Source organism: Musca domestica, unplaced genomic scaffold, assembly GCF_030504385.1.
Source record: "Musca domestica strain aabys unplaced genomic scaffold, Musca_domestica.polishedcontigs.V.1.1 27, whole genome shotgun sequence".
Taxonomy (NCBI): Eukaryota; Metazoa; Arthropoda; class Insecta; order Diptera; family Muscidae; genus Musca; species Musca domestica.
Window position 1 is genome coordinate 5,549,993 of NW_026712286.1, and position 17,012 is coordinate 5,567,004.

Consider the following 17,012-nt stretch of genomic DNA (forward strand, 5'->3'; position numbering starts at 1 on the left):
CCCCATCTCTCTGCCTGGTGTACACAAGAACTTCAGAAAAAGAGTATCGGATTTTATCCAAAATATCGGAGTATTTCTATGAACTTTAAATCGAGTTGGAAATGGACAATTTCGCTGCACTCCTTTTGGTAATTTTGGTTTCTAGCGCTCTCCCCCTTCCCCCACCTTTCCATTCACCACGCTAGACCACAAAAACAAATAGTAAAAAAAACATTACATTATTGTGGCCTTTCACGAAAGTTTAGGTCTTTTAAGTCAGGCATGAAACTGAAATCAGGATAAATAGAACTTTCCCCATGGGAAATCTACTATTCAGCCCTGGGGCTGATTATGGCTATAGGAAATTTACTATTCAGTCCCGGCTACATTCAGTTTTCAACATAAATTCTACCTACTTCAGTTTCCTTTCATCATAAAATGTGTTAAAAAGTATCTTCACTTTTATCGCTCCCTAACTTCTTTCCGCTCGCAGAGATCAAAATTTTTTCCGCAGAAAATAAATCGTAACGAACTTCAAGTACATTTCAAATATTATTTAACAGATAAATCCTTGCATCAATAAAAAAAATTGCAACCCAAAAAAAAAAATTCCTCCATGAAATCCGGGCAAAGCATTTTCGCAGAGCTTTAGCTTGGAACGCTTCAACAACTTCTCAACTCTTCATTTTTATCAGCTACTTCAAGCAAAAACTACTTTTCGAAACTTTACTTTGCTGTTGCAATCACTTTGCGGCTTGTTATCAAGCTCATCATCGGCATGCTTACCCTTATCCCTGGCTCTGCGGAGCTTATGGCCAAGGGGAAGCGATGGCATGGTTCTCCCCTTTAGAATTTCTGTTACATTCTGACCATTTGGGAAATGTTTCATTTGCTTACTTTATCACCTTTAAGTACTTCAGCAAAAAAAACTGGAAATGCTGGAGCAACTTGTCGATGACGATAATGGCCACGATGACGATGATGGTCACTTCTCTTACCCGTCACAGCTCAAGAGCTCTCCTGCACTGGACAAACTTTTGGGTAAAGTTCTATTCGTTTTTTTTTTATTTTCGTGTGGTTTCATTTAGTGGCTTTGTTGTAGGGTCTTCAGCACCAGCCAGAACAACAACAACATCACAAAAACTCCTCGAACCGTTGTTATTTGGTCTGGGTGATACTTGAGTTTAAGCGCCATACACTTCAAACACCACAGCAGCAATGGAGTCACTTCAGTGGTCGTCATTATTACAAAATGATTGGAAATGAAGGTTTAATGAAATTGAAGGAATGGAAAAAACTAAGAATTTTTGTTACAAAAAGTTGTTGGAACAAAAAAATCGAGGGGCGAGGGGTGGTGGTCAGGGATTCTGAGAACTATTTAACATAATATTGAAATGATTCGGGGGAATTATTTAAGAGGTATTCAGTGACAAAGTTCAAATTGAAAAGAAAATGGAGTTTAAGGCAATGAGTGAGAAATTGGTTGATTTGATGTAGAAATATAAATAGGGCCTCTAGCTCAGAGAAGGCCTATAAAAATATATAGCATTGGGAAGAAGATCGGAAATGTTTCTTGGTACAGAAAATCAGCAGAGTTCATTTAGAAGGTATTCTGTGAAAAAGGGATATTCAATGCGGAACTGTAAACCGATTTCAATAAATAACAGGTTTTTCTCTATGAAAATGGGAAAAAAGTTCTCCTGAAGAACCTCCATTTTTTGAGGTATATATTGATTATACAAATTCCTTTTGTTCCGAGACTCCTAATGAAATTTTGTCTAAAATGTTTCTTTCTTTGACACTTGGCTGAAAAATTAAAAAATTAATGGAGATTTTGGCTCAAAATTGAAAAATATAAAGTAAAGAGACAAAAATGCAAACATGTGATTTCCATTTTTAATACATAAATTCAAATGGAAATTTTTCTTACAACTATTATACCTAGATATATAGTTTATTCTAGGACTCATAGTCAAATTCGGTGTAGATCATTTTCTCTTCTGGTACTTATTGTCTAAAACGACATTTTATGTTACTTTCAGGTGTCAATTAGAAAAAAAGTCGAAGAAAAAAGCATGGAAAAAAATAGGAAAAAATTTCGCGTTTTTTTTTTTCGACAAAATTAAAATAAATATTTTCTTAATATGGAATGGATTTATTTTTTCTGAAGACTTACAGTGAAATTTTGTGTGGAATATTTTCTCTTTTAAGACTTCAGGTCTAAAATGAAGTTTTGTGTTCCTTCCATTCATTAAGTCAAAAAACGGCCAAAGGAAAATCAATGAAAAAATATTGAATTTTTTTTTATTTTTTTTTTTTTTTTCAAATTTGAAATAAATAATTTCTTGTTACATAATGGAAATAGAGATTTCTTTTCTGTGGAAACTCATAGTGGAATTTGATGAAGAATATTTTTGCCTTTAACGTCATCCTTCTAAAGTGGTGTTTTGTGGGAGAATTTTACATATGCTCATATGAAGTAGGGTCATAAACCCAAAGTGTGTTTTTTTATATTTATAATATAGTTTTCTTAAAAACTATTGTACCCAGATACATAGTTTATTCTGAGACTCATAGTAAAATTTGGTGTAGATTATTCCGTCTTTTGTCACTTTTTGTCTAATATAAAGTTTTCCGTACCTTTATGTATCACATCCCAAAAACGTCAAAGAAAATTGCCTTACTATACAACAAAAATCGCGTTTTTTTTTTTTTTTTTTTTTTTTTTGACAAAATTGAAGCAAATATTTTTTTGATACAAAGTGGAAATATAGATTTTTCTTCTTTGATGACATATAGTGAAATTTGATGAAGAATATTTTTGTCCTTAACGTCATATTTCAAAAATGATATTTAGTAGGAGGATTTTGCATAAGTTCATATAAAGTACTGCCTTAACCCTAAAATATGTTTTTAATATTTGTAATGTAATTTTCTTAAAAACTATTCTACCCAGTTATATTGTTTATTCTGGGACTCATAGTAAAATTTGGTGTAGATTATTCCCTCTTTTGTCACTTTTTGTCTAATATAAAGTTTTACGTACCTTTATGTATCACATTCCAAAAACGTCAAAGAAAATTCCCTTAAAGATACAAAAAAAAATCGCGTTTTTTTGGCAAAATTGAAACAAAGATTTTTTTGATACAAAGTGTAAATAGAGATTTCTCTTCTTTGATGACATATAGTGAAATTCGATGAAGAATATTTTAGTCTTTGAGGTCATCTTTCTAAAATGATGTGTTGTACGAGAAATTTGCATACTCTCATATGAAATATGGTCTTAACCCTTAAAAGTGTTTTTCATTTTTTTTTTTTATAATGTAATTTTCTTAAAAACTATTATACCCAGATATACAGTTTATTCTGAGACTCATAGTAAAATTTGGTGTAGATTATTTGCTCTTTTGTCACTTTTTGTTTAACATAAAGTTTTACGTACCTTTATGTATCACATCCCAAAAACGTCAAAGAAAATTCCCTTAAAGATACAAAAAAAATTGAGTTTTTTTTTTGGCAAAATTGAAGCAAATATTTTTTTGATATGAAATGAAAATAGAGATTTCTCTTCGTTAATGACTTATAATGAAATTTAATGAAGAATATTTTTGTCTTTGAGGTCATCTTTCTAAAATGGTGTATTGTACGAGAAATTTGCATACTCTCATATGAAATATGGTCTTAACCCTTAAAAGTGTTTTTCATTTTTATAATGTAATTTTCTTAAAAACTATTATACCCAGATATATAGTTTATTCTGAGACTCATAGTGAAATTTGGTGTAGATTATTCCCTCTTTTATCACTAATCGCTAATATAAATTTTTACGTACCTTCATGAATTAAATCCAAAAAAAGTTCGAAGAAAAATCGCTTAAAAATATATATTTTTTTTTTTTTTTTTTTTTGAAAATCTCTTTAGGGTTAAAATTTTCATATTTTTAATCAATAATATTGCCGAGGACACTGTTTAACTAAAATGCAAGAAATCTTAATCCGAAAATTTAAAAAAAAAATCTGGTGGCCGTTTACTTGCCCCCTCCTTTTATGTTAGTTTTTGGGCTGCAGACTTTAAAAATGGCAATACATGTGTCTCCTATTTCTTATCTCACTTTTATTTTTCTACAAAAACTATGAAAATATACTTTAAATATCGTAAAAACGAAGAATTCCTTTGAATTTCTCCTCATCAATGCTGCTTATTTTTTTAGGCGTTTAAAAAAAACCAAGACATTGACATCACTGAAAAAAGCTCAACTAACAGTTTTACACACACACTCACTCTCCCTCTCGCGTATCTCAGGTGTTAAACAGTTAACTAACAACCCAGACTCTCTCTCTCTCTCTTTTGCCGCTCAGGTGTAAACAAACATCGATTGCCCGCTAACCAGAAGTTCGCAGATGCCTAACGAAGAATTGCCATTAAACAAATAGAGGCCCGATAAAAGAAAATAAAATAAGAAAATTATTTTTTTAATAAAAATAAAAACAGTTTTGGAGATCAGGCAAAGGTGGCGAGAAGCTGGCGGAACATACATTTCAAGATCAACAACAACAAACAAGAAAAACCGATGAGTGTGTCACCGAGCTGGGGGCCTTGCAGTTTCCTTTTCAAAGCGTTAACAAACGGACAGTGAGATAAAAACGATTGACGCGCACTCCTCAACACACAAAAGGCAAAAACAAAAATGCCAAGCAACTCCCCCAAAGACTCCCACATTGCCGAGGATCAGTTGCTGATTATGGTGAACAGTGGTGTAGCATCGCACCTGGAGAATCCCATGGAGAATGTGTTTATCGTCAGCATGATGGTATTGGCCTGGTTCCTTTTAATTGTGGGCTTTTCGTTTTGTTTTTGCAATCAATGCGGTCGTACGGGTTGTCTACTCTTCCGTCTATCATGCTGTGGCCTGCAAGGGGTACACAGTGAGCAGGGCGATTTTGATAGTGACAGCATTACGACCGTGGGAACGGTGAGGGGTAAGTGAAGAGCTAGTACTGTAGATATAAGATAGAATTTGATAAAAACAAAAGGCGATAAGAGGCGAACTAACTCGGTATCTTTGGCAATGTGTGTTGCTTGAAATTCAAAGCATACTTTTAGGCTGGCAAATAGCAAAACACCACTTCATTCATCATTGGGTAAATTTGAACGTTTTTTTTTTTTTTTTTTTTTTTGGTTTTGAGTGTGTGTGTGTGTGTTTTGCCCCTAACATTGCATGGCAAATTAACAATTTGTTCGATGTCAAATCCTACAAAATGTTCTTCTTCAAAGTTTTTGTTGTTTTTGTTTTTTTTCGTTATCTGTGGCCAAAAGTCTATGTGGCAACATTGTTGGCCCATAAACTCCAGTGTTTTATGGTTTCAACATATATTGCTGTTTGGTTTGGTTTTCAAACAAATTGTTGCTGCTGGCTTTCTCTACTCGACTGTTGCTGCTGCTTCTGCCATCCATTTGTTTGCCATAGTTTTGTTAAAAAAAATGAAAGAAAAATTGCAAATTGTGGTATAATTTTTGTACAGAGAAAAAAATTGGCTCCAGGCCAAGTAGTTTTGAAAACCAACTCGGTTATCTGTTGAGGAACTTTTTGTGGAAGAGGAGGTTATTTGAGTAAAAGTTGTTTTGGTGAAATGAGACAATTTTTTTTCTTTATTTGACCATGACTATGGAAATAATGATCATGATGAAGAAGAAGAGAAGACAGTTTGTTTTGAAATATTCTATAACAATATTTGAAATATTTTCAAAATCTTCAAATTTATTATGGTGACCCAATGTAATAATAAAATGAAAAAATATATATTTTTATACCCTCCACCATAGTATGGAGGGTATATTAGGTTTGTCATTCGAAATATACATTTAAGACCCCACAAAGTATATATATTCTTGATCAGCATTAAATTCTATGTCGATTTAGCAGTCCGTCTGTGGAAATCACTCCAGCTTCCGAACGAATTCAAGCAGATTGATGAAATTTTACTCCAATGTATATTCTGTCTGCAGGACTTTTGGTATTGAAAATGGACCATGTAGGTCCCCCTTTTTGGTATAGCCCCCATATAACGCTACCTCCCGATATTCGGCATTTTGTTGATTTTAGCGACATTATTGAGCGGAATTGTTTCAAATTTGGTGTTTGATGTTCGTAATAGATACTGCAGCCTATGACAGTAGATTGTCTGTGCAGGTCCACATCTTCGTATAGCACCCATATAACAGTACCTCCCGATATTCGGTACTTTGTTGATTTTAGCGACATTATTCAGCGGAATTCTTTCACTTTTTGGTGTTTGATGTGCGTAATGGATGCTTCAGCCTGTGACAGGAGATTCCACGTCCACGTCTTCGTATAGCCCCCATATAACGGTACCTTCCGATATTCGGTATTTTCATAATTCAAGCTATATTATTACCGATGTTTTTTAAGTTTCGAATATTGTAATGGCTTATGACAAATTATACCTATACTGGTCCCTGTCGTCGTATAGACCCTAATATAACAGCTACATTCGGTATTTAAAGGATTTTAACAGAATTTTTAACGGATTTTATTGTTTTTGAGAATTGCCAAATTCGTTCCAAATTGTGGAGGTTATTCAAAGTTCGGCCCGGCTCGGCTTTTTTTACTTGTTTTCTAATAATATAATCTTGGAATCTTTTCAACACTGAAAGCTTCCTATAAGACAATCAGGGTTTACAATGTAGGTGGTTGGGATGTTGATGCCCAGGTCTTTGGATACGGGTAGGGGACTTTTGGTATAATCGTTAGGGGACGGTAATTCAGTGTAGAAATACTCAGGAGAAAATGTCAAGGTCGTGTTAGGTTTTTCGGAATCGGCTGCCCATGTTCGTTACTAGCTGTCCAGGTCTTCTAAGATGAATCGGGATTTGTTAGAGTTCGGCAAGTAACATGGTTATACTCAGGAGTAGTTGTCCAGGCCTTGGTAAATGGATGGGAATTCGTTGGGATTCGGCAGCTCGCTGTGGGTATGTTCGATAGGAAACTATTCTAGCTAGCATTACGGTCTATGACTACTCTAAATAATTACCAATGTTTGAGCTACGATAGGGTACAACGAGCCAAAGACTCATGTTGTTGTTGTTGTAGCAGTAGTACACATAAGTGTTTGTTTCGTGAACGACTTGAGGACTAGTGGGATATTTGTTAGGGGACAGCAATTCACTCTAGAAATGCTCGAAAGAATATGTCCAGGTCGTCTTAGATTTTTCGGGTTCGGCAGCCCATGGGTGGTATGTTCGGGAGCAGCTGTCAAGGCCTTCATAGATGAATTGGGATTCGTTTGGGTTCGGCAACTTACTGTGTGCTTGCACGGGAGTCGTTGTCTAAGCTAAATCAGATGGATCGGAATCGTTTGTATTCGGCAACTCGCTGTTCGGGTTTAGCTGTTTGAATCGTTTATAATGGCTAGGAAACTGTTCTAGCTAGCACTATGGTCTATAACAACTCTAAATAATTAAGAATGTTTGAGCAATATAGGGTACAACGAGCCGAAGGCTCCTGTGAAACAACGAGCAGAAGCTTCTGCGGAACATCGAGCCAAAACTACTGCCGAAAAACGAGTCGAAAGGCATGCGAAACTGCGAACCGAAACTCCTGTGGAACAGTGAGCCGAAGCTCCTGCGGAAAAGCGAGCCGAAAAGCAACTCGAAACCCATGCGAAGCAGTGACCCAAAACTCCTGTGGAACAGTGAGCCGAAGCTCCTGCGGAACAGCGAGCCGAAGTTATTTACGGATAGTTACTGTGTCAATGAATTGCCGGCCACTTAACTTTATGAGAGGCAGTTGAAAAAGTATTCCCAACTAACGATTCGGTTAGTTGGAGGACAGAAAATGATTCAGAAAATCACTAACTATCCTATGACAAGCCATCGGCGGAAGCAAGCCAGTCTCATCGTAACCCATACCGAACACTATCTGTGAACGGCATTACCAAGTGAATGAGAATTATTTGCCTTATTGGGTAAACGGCATAAAATGTGTAAACGGGGCTCAAAATGTGTTTGAATTTAATTTACTCAGCTTGTGTTCCGTGAGGATAAGTAAAAAAAAGGAGCGCCTAAAATTATGTAATATACCCTTGAAGTTAAGTTAAATGTGGAATAAGTCACTTTACATATGTCTCTTCCATGAAGTGTAAACTAGCCTTTATTTGTAATTACCCATATATGTCTATACAAACGTTTTTCCAACTTATTTTCTTTCTGCACCCAAAGGTATGCCTCATTTCCGCATTATTTCATTGAAAATTCCAAAGTTACAAATGTTTGCCATTTTTGTCTTGAATTTAATTTCCTTAGCTTGTGTTCGTTGAAGAAAAGCAAAAAAGCAAAAGCGCCTAAAAGTATGCTATAAAAATGGTAAAATTGACTTACTTTACATATGCCTCTAACATGATGTGTAAACTAGTCTTTAATTGTAATTAGCCAATAAATATATTTAGAAACGTTTTCTTTTTCAACTTCTTACCGACCCTGCCCCCAAAGGTATGCTACAATTTTGGGCTAACTCATTGGAAATTCCAAAGTTTTCAAACAGAGAAAAAAAAACAACTGCTCCAAATGTTTGCCATTTGTGTTTTGAATTTAATTTACTCACCTTTTTCTACGTTTAGAATTTATTTCACTTCATTCGTTTTCTCAATCTCTGCCTTACAATGAGCCCCTAAATGTATGCCATGGATTATTGTAATGGATTCCTTATAAATCATTCAAGTCTTGGAGTCTGGTCTGGTAAATATTTAAAGAAGAGCATTCAAATGGAATGTTAAATTCATCTGCTTCGCATTTTTTTTTTTTGCCAAAGTTATTTTCAATTTAATTTACTTCAAAAAGTCCTTTTGATTGTGCCGGGGGGTGGGAAATCCTCCTTGAGAAAATTTATTTTCATTCAAGTTTTGGCATCTTGGTTGTTCGGGGGTCTTTTTTCTGTTATTGTAAAAAACAGAAACAACTGAATTGATGCCAATTGCTGGTCATGAATTTAAATTAGTTGCTTCACAACATCAATGACAACATGAAAAACATATTCCTTGGCTCATCAGTAGCAGCAGCAGCAACGGCCGCTGTGGAGGTGGAGGCGAGGCTTACTGGAGCAGAACTTCGAGCAGCAGCAGCAGCAGCAGACGAAGTTGAATTGGGCGCCAAGAAATGTGGCAAAACATTTGCATCCCCAAGACATTGACAAACGGGACTTAATGTTTTTCTTTTGCTCCTTTTTGCCTGGGAGGGAGTCCTCTCCCGAATTCCCTCTCTTCCTGCATCTCCTGTATAAATTACTAAATTATGCAGAAATTTTTACAGGCTTTTAAATTGATCAACAAACGTGAGGTGTACAGCAAATTGACAATATTTGCCCGTGGTCTCATTTATCTTCATTCCATCATCAAATGGCAGGAGTAACACCTACCTCAATGCCATTGTAAAATTCTCCAAAGGTCCATAAAGAGCCTACAAATAGGCTAAGTAATGGCCTCGAAAATGGTGTTCTCTGTCGAAAAGGAACACAACTTTTATTATGTGGCTTCATGAAATATTTAGAAAGCGAATAAATGTTCGACACGAGACATTAAGGAGAAAATGGTAATGACTACAACGAAACAAAAAACCGAAAATTAAAGCATATGCCAGAGCACCAGCACACAACAAATCATTGCGGGGTATAACTTCAGGGAGTCAAGTTGTGGTTTCATTTTCAAAAACAAATCCAGGTCATTGCCTAATGAATGTTGGCATCCTTTACTCATGAATTAATTACCCAATTGTAGTGCATATCTTAAGGCTTTTCTTGGACAATTAAAAAAGGCTTATATTGTCTAGGAGATACTTCAAAATTCATACAAATTCATTATTTTAAACAACAGTTTTTCAAAATTTATTCTCTTTTCAAACCAAGTGGTATTTGTGGTTTTTGTTGGTCACAAAAAGCCTTCTATGCATGGGTGCGTGTGTGTGTGCGGATTTCTCTGTTGTTGGCATCATAGTTTAAGCCTTCAAACATCGTTCTTTTGTTCTTTGCAGCATATCTTAAGGCAAATTTGTTATTATCATTATTTGTAATTAGTTACGGTTCATTGAACTGCAACACAGCCATCGAAATAATCGACAATATTTTGTGGATTTGGAAATCATGTTTCAGTAGTTGTTGTTGTTGTAGAGCTATGGAGAGCTAGTTGTTGTGGTTTTTGTAACAGAAAACTGAAATATTTGAATTCAAATCAAGTAGAAAAAGTAAATCAAAAATAAACGGGTTTAAGGGACTATGGAAAAGGATCAGGGTTTTAGGATAACCAGGAACCCGCCAACCACTCTCAAAAATGGTACATTTTCCGAGATTTTTCGCACATTTTTATACCCTCCACCATAGGAGGGTATATTAAGTTTGTCATTTCGAGTGTAACACCTCGAAATATACATGGATTTCAGACCCCACCCGAAGAATATATATTCTTGATCAGCATAAAATTCTATGTCGATTTAGCGATGTCCGTCCGTCTGTCCGTCTGTAGAAATCACTCTAGCTTCCGAACGAAATGAAGTAGATTGATAAAATTTTACTCAAATGTGTATTATGTCTGCAGAACTTTTGGTATTGAAAATGGGCTATGTAGGTCCACGTCTTCGTATAGCCCCCATATAACGGTACCTCCCTATATTCGAAATTTTTATGATTTAAGCCACATTATTCACCGGAAATGTTTCAAAATTGGTATTTGAAGTTCGCAATGGATACTACAGCCTATGACAGAAAATTGTCTGTGCAGATCCACGTCTTCGTATAGCCCCCATATAGAGGTACCTCCCGATATTCGTTACTTTGATGATTTTAGCGACATTATTCACCGGAATTGTTTCAAATTTGGTATTTGTTGTTCGTAATGGATACTACAGTCTATGACAGAAAATTGTTTGTGCAGGTCAACGTCTTCATATAGCCCCCATACAACGGTACGTCCCCATGTTCGGTATTTTGATAATTTTAACGAGATTATTCACCGGAATTGTTTCAAATTTCGTATTTGAAGTTCGTAATGGACACTACAGCCTGTGACAGAAAATTGTCTGTGCAGGTCCACGTCTTCGTATAGCCCCCATGTAACGATGCCCCCCGATAATCGGTATTTTGATGATTTTAGCGATCCTTTTCACCGGAATTGTTTCAAATTTGGTATTTGAAGTCCGGAATGGATATTACAACCTTCGAAAAAAAATTGTCTATGCAGGTTCACTTTTTCGTATAGCCCCCATATAACGGTACCTCCCGATATTCGGTATTTTGATGATTTTAGCGACAATATTCACCGGATTTGTTTCAAATTTGGTATTTGAAGTTCGTAATGAATACTACAGCCTCTGACAGAAAATTGTGTGTGCAGATCCAAGTCTTCATATAGCCCCCATATAACGGTACCTCGCTATATTCGGAATTTTAATGATTTAAGCCACATTATTCACCGGAATTGTTTCAAATTTGATATTTTAAATTCGTAATGAGTACTGCAGCCTACGACAGAAAATTGTCTGTGCGGGTTCACTTTTTCGTATAGCCCCATATAACGGGACCTCCCGATATTCGGTATTTTGATGATTTTAGCGACAATATTCACCAGAATTCTTTCAAATTTGGCATTTGAAGTTCGCAATGGATACTGCAGCCTATGAAAGAAAATTGTCTGTGTAGGTCCACGTCTTCGTATAGCCCCAATATAACGGCACCTCCGGAAATTCGGTATTTTGATGATTTTAGCGACATTATTCACTGGAATTCTTTCAAATTTGGTATTTGATGTTCGTAGTGGATACTGCAGCCTATGGCAGAAAATTGTCTGTACATGTCCACGTCTTCGTCTTCGTATATAACGGCACCTCCCGATATTCGGCATTTTGATGGTTTTTGCGACAATATTTACCAGAATTGTTTCAAATTTGGCATTTGAAGTTCGTAATGAATACTACAGCCTCAGACAGAAAATTTTTTGCACGGGTCCACGTCATAATATAGCCCCCATATGACGGTACCTACCCATATTCGGTATTTTCATGATTTTAGCGACATTATTCATCGGAATTGTTTCAACTTTGGTATTTGATATTCGTAGTGGATACTACAGCCTATGACAGAAAATATTCCACATTTTGGTATTTGCAGGTCCACATGTTGGTATAGGTTCACCGATTTTTTTTTTCAAGTTTCGCATTTGAATATTGTAATGGCTTATTGCAAAAGTTGCCTATGCAGGTCCAAGTCGTCGTCTAGGCCCTACTAAGATGGTATTTTCAAAATTTTAACAGAATTTTTAACGGATTTTTTTTTTTTTTTGAAAATTGCCAAATTACTTCCAAAAGTTCGGCCCTGTCGAACTTACAGATTTTTTACTTGCTCTACTTATATTGTTATCATTTTCCTGTCGACTTAATTCATGCCCGAAGTCTGTATTTTTTTGCAAACAATTTCCCCCGCTAATTATATGCTAAGTGTTTAAAGTTTGTCTACGATGACGCCTAAAAGTATACTCTTATTCATAACATAAACTTGCATATTTTGTGGACAAACTATTGCGGCAATGTGTTTATCACAATTTAGGAAAATAGTTTTGTTTTCTGCAAGGTGTGAAATAAGTTTTGCACAAAAATTTAGTGCATACATTTAGGAGTTGGGAAAGAAAGTTTGTGCTGCATACAATTGGAGACAACATTTTTAAAATATTTTTAAAAAATAATAAAATAAAAAGAAAAATTGCGTGTAATTAATGTGTGGTGCATACTTTTAGGCAAACCATAATATGAACAGCTGAGTTGCCTTCTAACTAGTTTACTTTTCTTCCATTTTCAGTTAAATTATTTTCCTTAAACTCAACTTTAAATTTTCCATCTTCAAGAACATAGAAGTCCACACATAACAACTTCCTCAAGATCCAAAAGATAGAACACAAAAAAAAGTTCCAAACAGAGACACATAAAATTTCTTATGACCATCATTATTGCAGGGCATTGTCAATACTTGGGATATTTCCAATACGTTTTGTTATCACATTCGTTATTGCATTATTGTGAGAACCATTGTCACCAATCTGCCAGGGCAGGGTGTTGGAAGCCAGGATCCATATGTGTGGCTGAGTCAGTGTGTGTGTGTGTATGGGTTCGAATATAAAGCCATCATAAAAAAGTCAGCAGATTGTTCTTTTCTGTCGGGGAGTAAATTCAAATATAAATACTCAATACCTCCCTCGTTCTCCCTCTGTGCTTGCCCCTCTCCACACATCCCTGCCTCACTCCCTCCCTCGTTCGAGCTATTAAGGTGCTGATATGTTCCTTCGTTGGCCATTATTCCAATGATGTCTGCATAATATTGGTGGAGCAAAATGCACGATAAGGTTTGTGCTCTCCTCTACGAACACACACATATTTCCTTTGAAGCCATTCCCCTAATACCCCACCAAGCACCCACACATGAAGCTTCCATACAATAAACATAATCATTTTTTGTTGTTCTTTTTGCTGTTCTTGTGGTTGTTGGGGGTACATGTGTAAAACTTTTACTCACGCACACAATGCCAAATGAAATGAAAAAAAAATTGGAGGGAATAACAAGGACTCGCAAATGAAACCTCAATGAAATTTTTATTGTGCATGTATTTGCATTACAATGACAACTTTTTTGTTGTTGTTGTTCTCTTCGTTTATCCTGCTTGGTATGATATTGCTTTGGTAATTGTTGTTTTTGTTGTTGCTGTAGTTTTTTTTTTTACTTCATAATAATAAGGAGTGAATACACATAATGATCACTTGCCATAGGATGCGGTTGGAAAGTGAGCAAGGAAAATCGGAATGGAGGGGGGTGTGAAGAGGTTTGATTTGGATTTGTGTCTAGAGGTCATGGATAACTTATTCGAGTTATATACAGAGCATGAATAGCTCATCTACGCTCTCTAGAGGCCGTGGATAACTCGGCAACATGATCCGCAAGCCCTGGATAACTTTTTTATGTTATCAAGAGACCATGGATAACTTATCCGCATTATCCGCGGTGGTGGATAACCTTCTTATGTCATCTAGAGTCGGTGGATAACTTTTTTATGTTATCTAGAGCTCATAGATAACTTATTCGCTTAACCCACAAGCTTTGGATAACCTACTTATGTTATCCAGAGCCAAGGGATAACTTATCCACTGGCGTGGATAACCTCTTTATGTCATCTGGAGGCCGTGGATAACTTACTTATTCTATCTAGAGGCCATGGATAACTTATCCGCTTTATTCCCAGGCCTTGGATAACCTATTAATGTTATCTAGAGGTCATGGATAACTGATCCGCATTATCCACAGGCAGCGAATACCCTGATTATGTTATCTAGAGGCCAAGGATAACTTATCCGCATTATCTAGAGGCCGTAGATAACCTATTTATATTATCTAGAGTCCGTGGATAACTTATCCGCATTGTCCACATGCCCTGGACAACTTATTTATAGGTCATGGATAATTTATCCACATTATCCGAGACAGTGGATAATCTATTTATGTTATCTAGAGACCATGGATTACTTATTCGCATTATTCACAGGCCGTGGATACCTGATTAGGTTATCTATAGGCCATGGATAACTTGTCCTCCCTATCCTCAGGCCGTGGATAACCTATTTATGTTATCTTGGGACCATGGATAACTTATCCGCATTATCCACATGCCATGGATAACCTTTTTATGTTATCTAGAGGTCATGGATAAATTACCAGCATTATCCAAGGCCATGAATAACCTATTTATTTGATCGAGAGGCCATGGATAACTCATCCGAATTATCCAAGGCCGTGGATAACCATTTATGTTATCTAGAGACCATTGATAACTTATGCAAGTTATGAACATGCTTTGGATAAATGTTATCTAGAGGCCATGGATAATTCATCCACATTATCCGAGGTCGTGGATAACCTCTTTATGTCATTTAGAAGCCATGGATAACTCATCCGCATTATCCAAAGGCCGTGGATAACTTATTAATGTTATTTAGAGACCATGGATAACTTATCGGCGTTATCCAAGGCCGTGGATAAATTATTTATTCTATCTAGAGGCCATGGATAACTTATCCGCATTATCCGCAGGCCTTGTATAACTGATTTATGTTATATAGAGGCCGTGGATAACTCATCTGCATTATCCGCAGGCCGTGGATAACCTTATTATGTTATCTAGTGGCCATGAATAACTTATCCGCATTAACCTCAGGCCGTGGATAAACTATTTATGCTATCTCGAGTCCATGGATAATTTATTCGCTTTATCCTCAGGCCGTGGATAACCTATCTATGTTATCTAGAGGCCATAGATAACTCATCCACATTATCCGAGGCCATGGATAACCTATCTATGTTATCTAGAGGCCAAAGATAACTCATCCACATTATCCGAGGCCATGGATAACCTATTTATGTTATCTAGAGGCCATGGATAACTTATCCCCATTACCCTCAGGCCATGGATAATATATCTATCTTATCGTAAGTTCATAGACACTTATCCTTAGACCGCGGATAACTTATTCACGTTATCTGCAGGCAATGGATAATTTATCCACTCTGTCTAGAAACCATGAATAACCCATATATAATATCTAGAGGTCACGGATAACTTATCCGCGTTATAGACAGCCCATGTACAATTTATCCACGATGTCTAGGGGCCATGGATAATTTATCCACACTTCCTAGAGGCTTATTCATGTTGCCTAGACACCTTAACCGCATTATCTACAGGTCTTGGATAAGCAATAAAACCATGGATAATTTATTCATTTTATATAGAAACGATGGATAATTGTTTTAGAGCCGTTTCAAGTTTTTTGGAGAGCAAGAATATTTATCCACTTTGTCTAGTTACCATATCAACATTATCCACGAAGTCTATTGGCAGTAAATAATTTATCCGCCCTTTCCAGGGACTATAGATACATTATCCAAGTTATCCGCATTGTCTTACTTTTTTTAAAAGAAATCTAAAATCCCCTTCATTTTTTAACATTTTAAAATTTTTGTCAGTTTCCTCATTTCTCTCAAAATTCCCATACTACCTCCTCCACCTCACCCCATGTGGCTGGGCTTCTACTAATGTGACAATAGTAGTTTTGCGGATATGAGCTCACAGAGCAAGGAAATTTATGCTTGTTATCGCATAAAAACTGTTGCTACTAATTGTTCCCTATTTGACGCTTTTGTATTGCTTGCAACGAGAAGTCGAAGTTCGAATAAAGAGCCCATCAAACCTAACCACCCACCCACCAATCAACCAACCGCAACTGCCAATCATATCGCGTTACGTACGTTGCCTCACTATTAAGTTTTGTATTGAGTTCCATTTCCAGTTTCAGAATTCTTCTCTTTTTTATGGTTTCATATCTATTCTGTTTTTTTTTTTTTGGTTTTCCATTCCCCATTTTATATCCTGTTTTGTTATGCCAGGGACTAACATGGCATAAATATCCTGTCTTTAGATAGTCCTGCCAGTCAGTCAGTCAGTTGATTTCTTTAACAAGGCCACACTAACTAACTGGACGAAATGACTGACATTTGAATAAAGACTGACAGAGAGAGAGAGAGACAGACAGCCACACAACTTAAATTCCGATTCCGTACTGCCGGCAGTCATTGTAACCTTTGGCTATTCATTTTTTGTACCATCTATTGTGGCAGGGATCCAAGGAAGGAGAGGGAAAATGAAGAAGATGAGGAAGAAGAAACTGCCAGTCTGTCAAGACGGAATCTAGTGAAGAAGAAAAAAAAACGAAGAAGAAAGGAAAGGAGAACCATACACATTTGATAGTGTCAAGTGTGAATTTATATACAAACAATTATGATTGATAGCAACAGATATGATACGCCATAAAAACCTTGCATACGCATCGCCGCTCTTCCTCCCCATATGCCACAGCATCCAAGGAAAGAAGCATGGAAACAGTGATGATAAGAAAATGATAGAAAGAGAAGAAAAAATTGGAAATGAAGTTTAAGA

General features: G+C 36.3%; 1 protein-coding gene across 1 annotated transcript in view; it reads left to right on the top strand.

Annotated features, from left to right (window-relative positions):
- The first annotated feature begins 4,580 nt into the window (after window positions 1-4,580).
- LOC101893674 (protein commissureless 2 homolog) overlaps window positions 4,581-17,012 on the top strand; it is an 88,656-nt gene continuing 76,224 nt past the window's right edge. Inside the window, exon 1 of the mRNA XM_005175803.4 lies at window positions 4,581-4,958. Coding sequence (XP_005175860.1) covers window positions 4,667-4,958 — 292 coding nt within the window. The 5' untranslated portion in view covers window positions 4,581-4,666. The remainder of the gene's footprint in view (window positions 4,959-17,012) is intronic.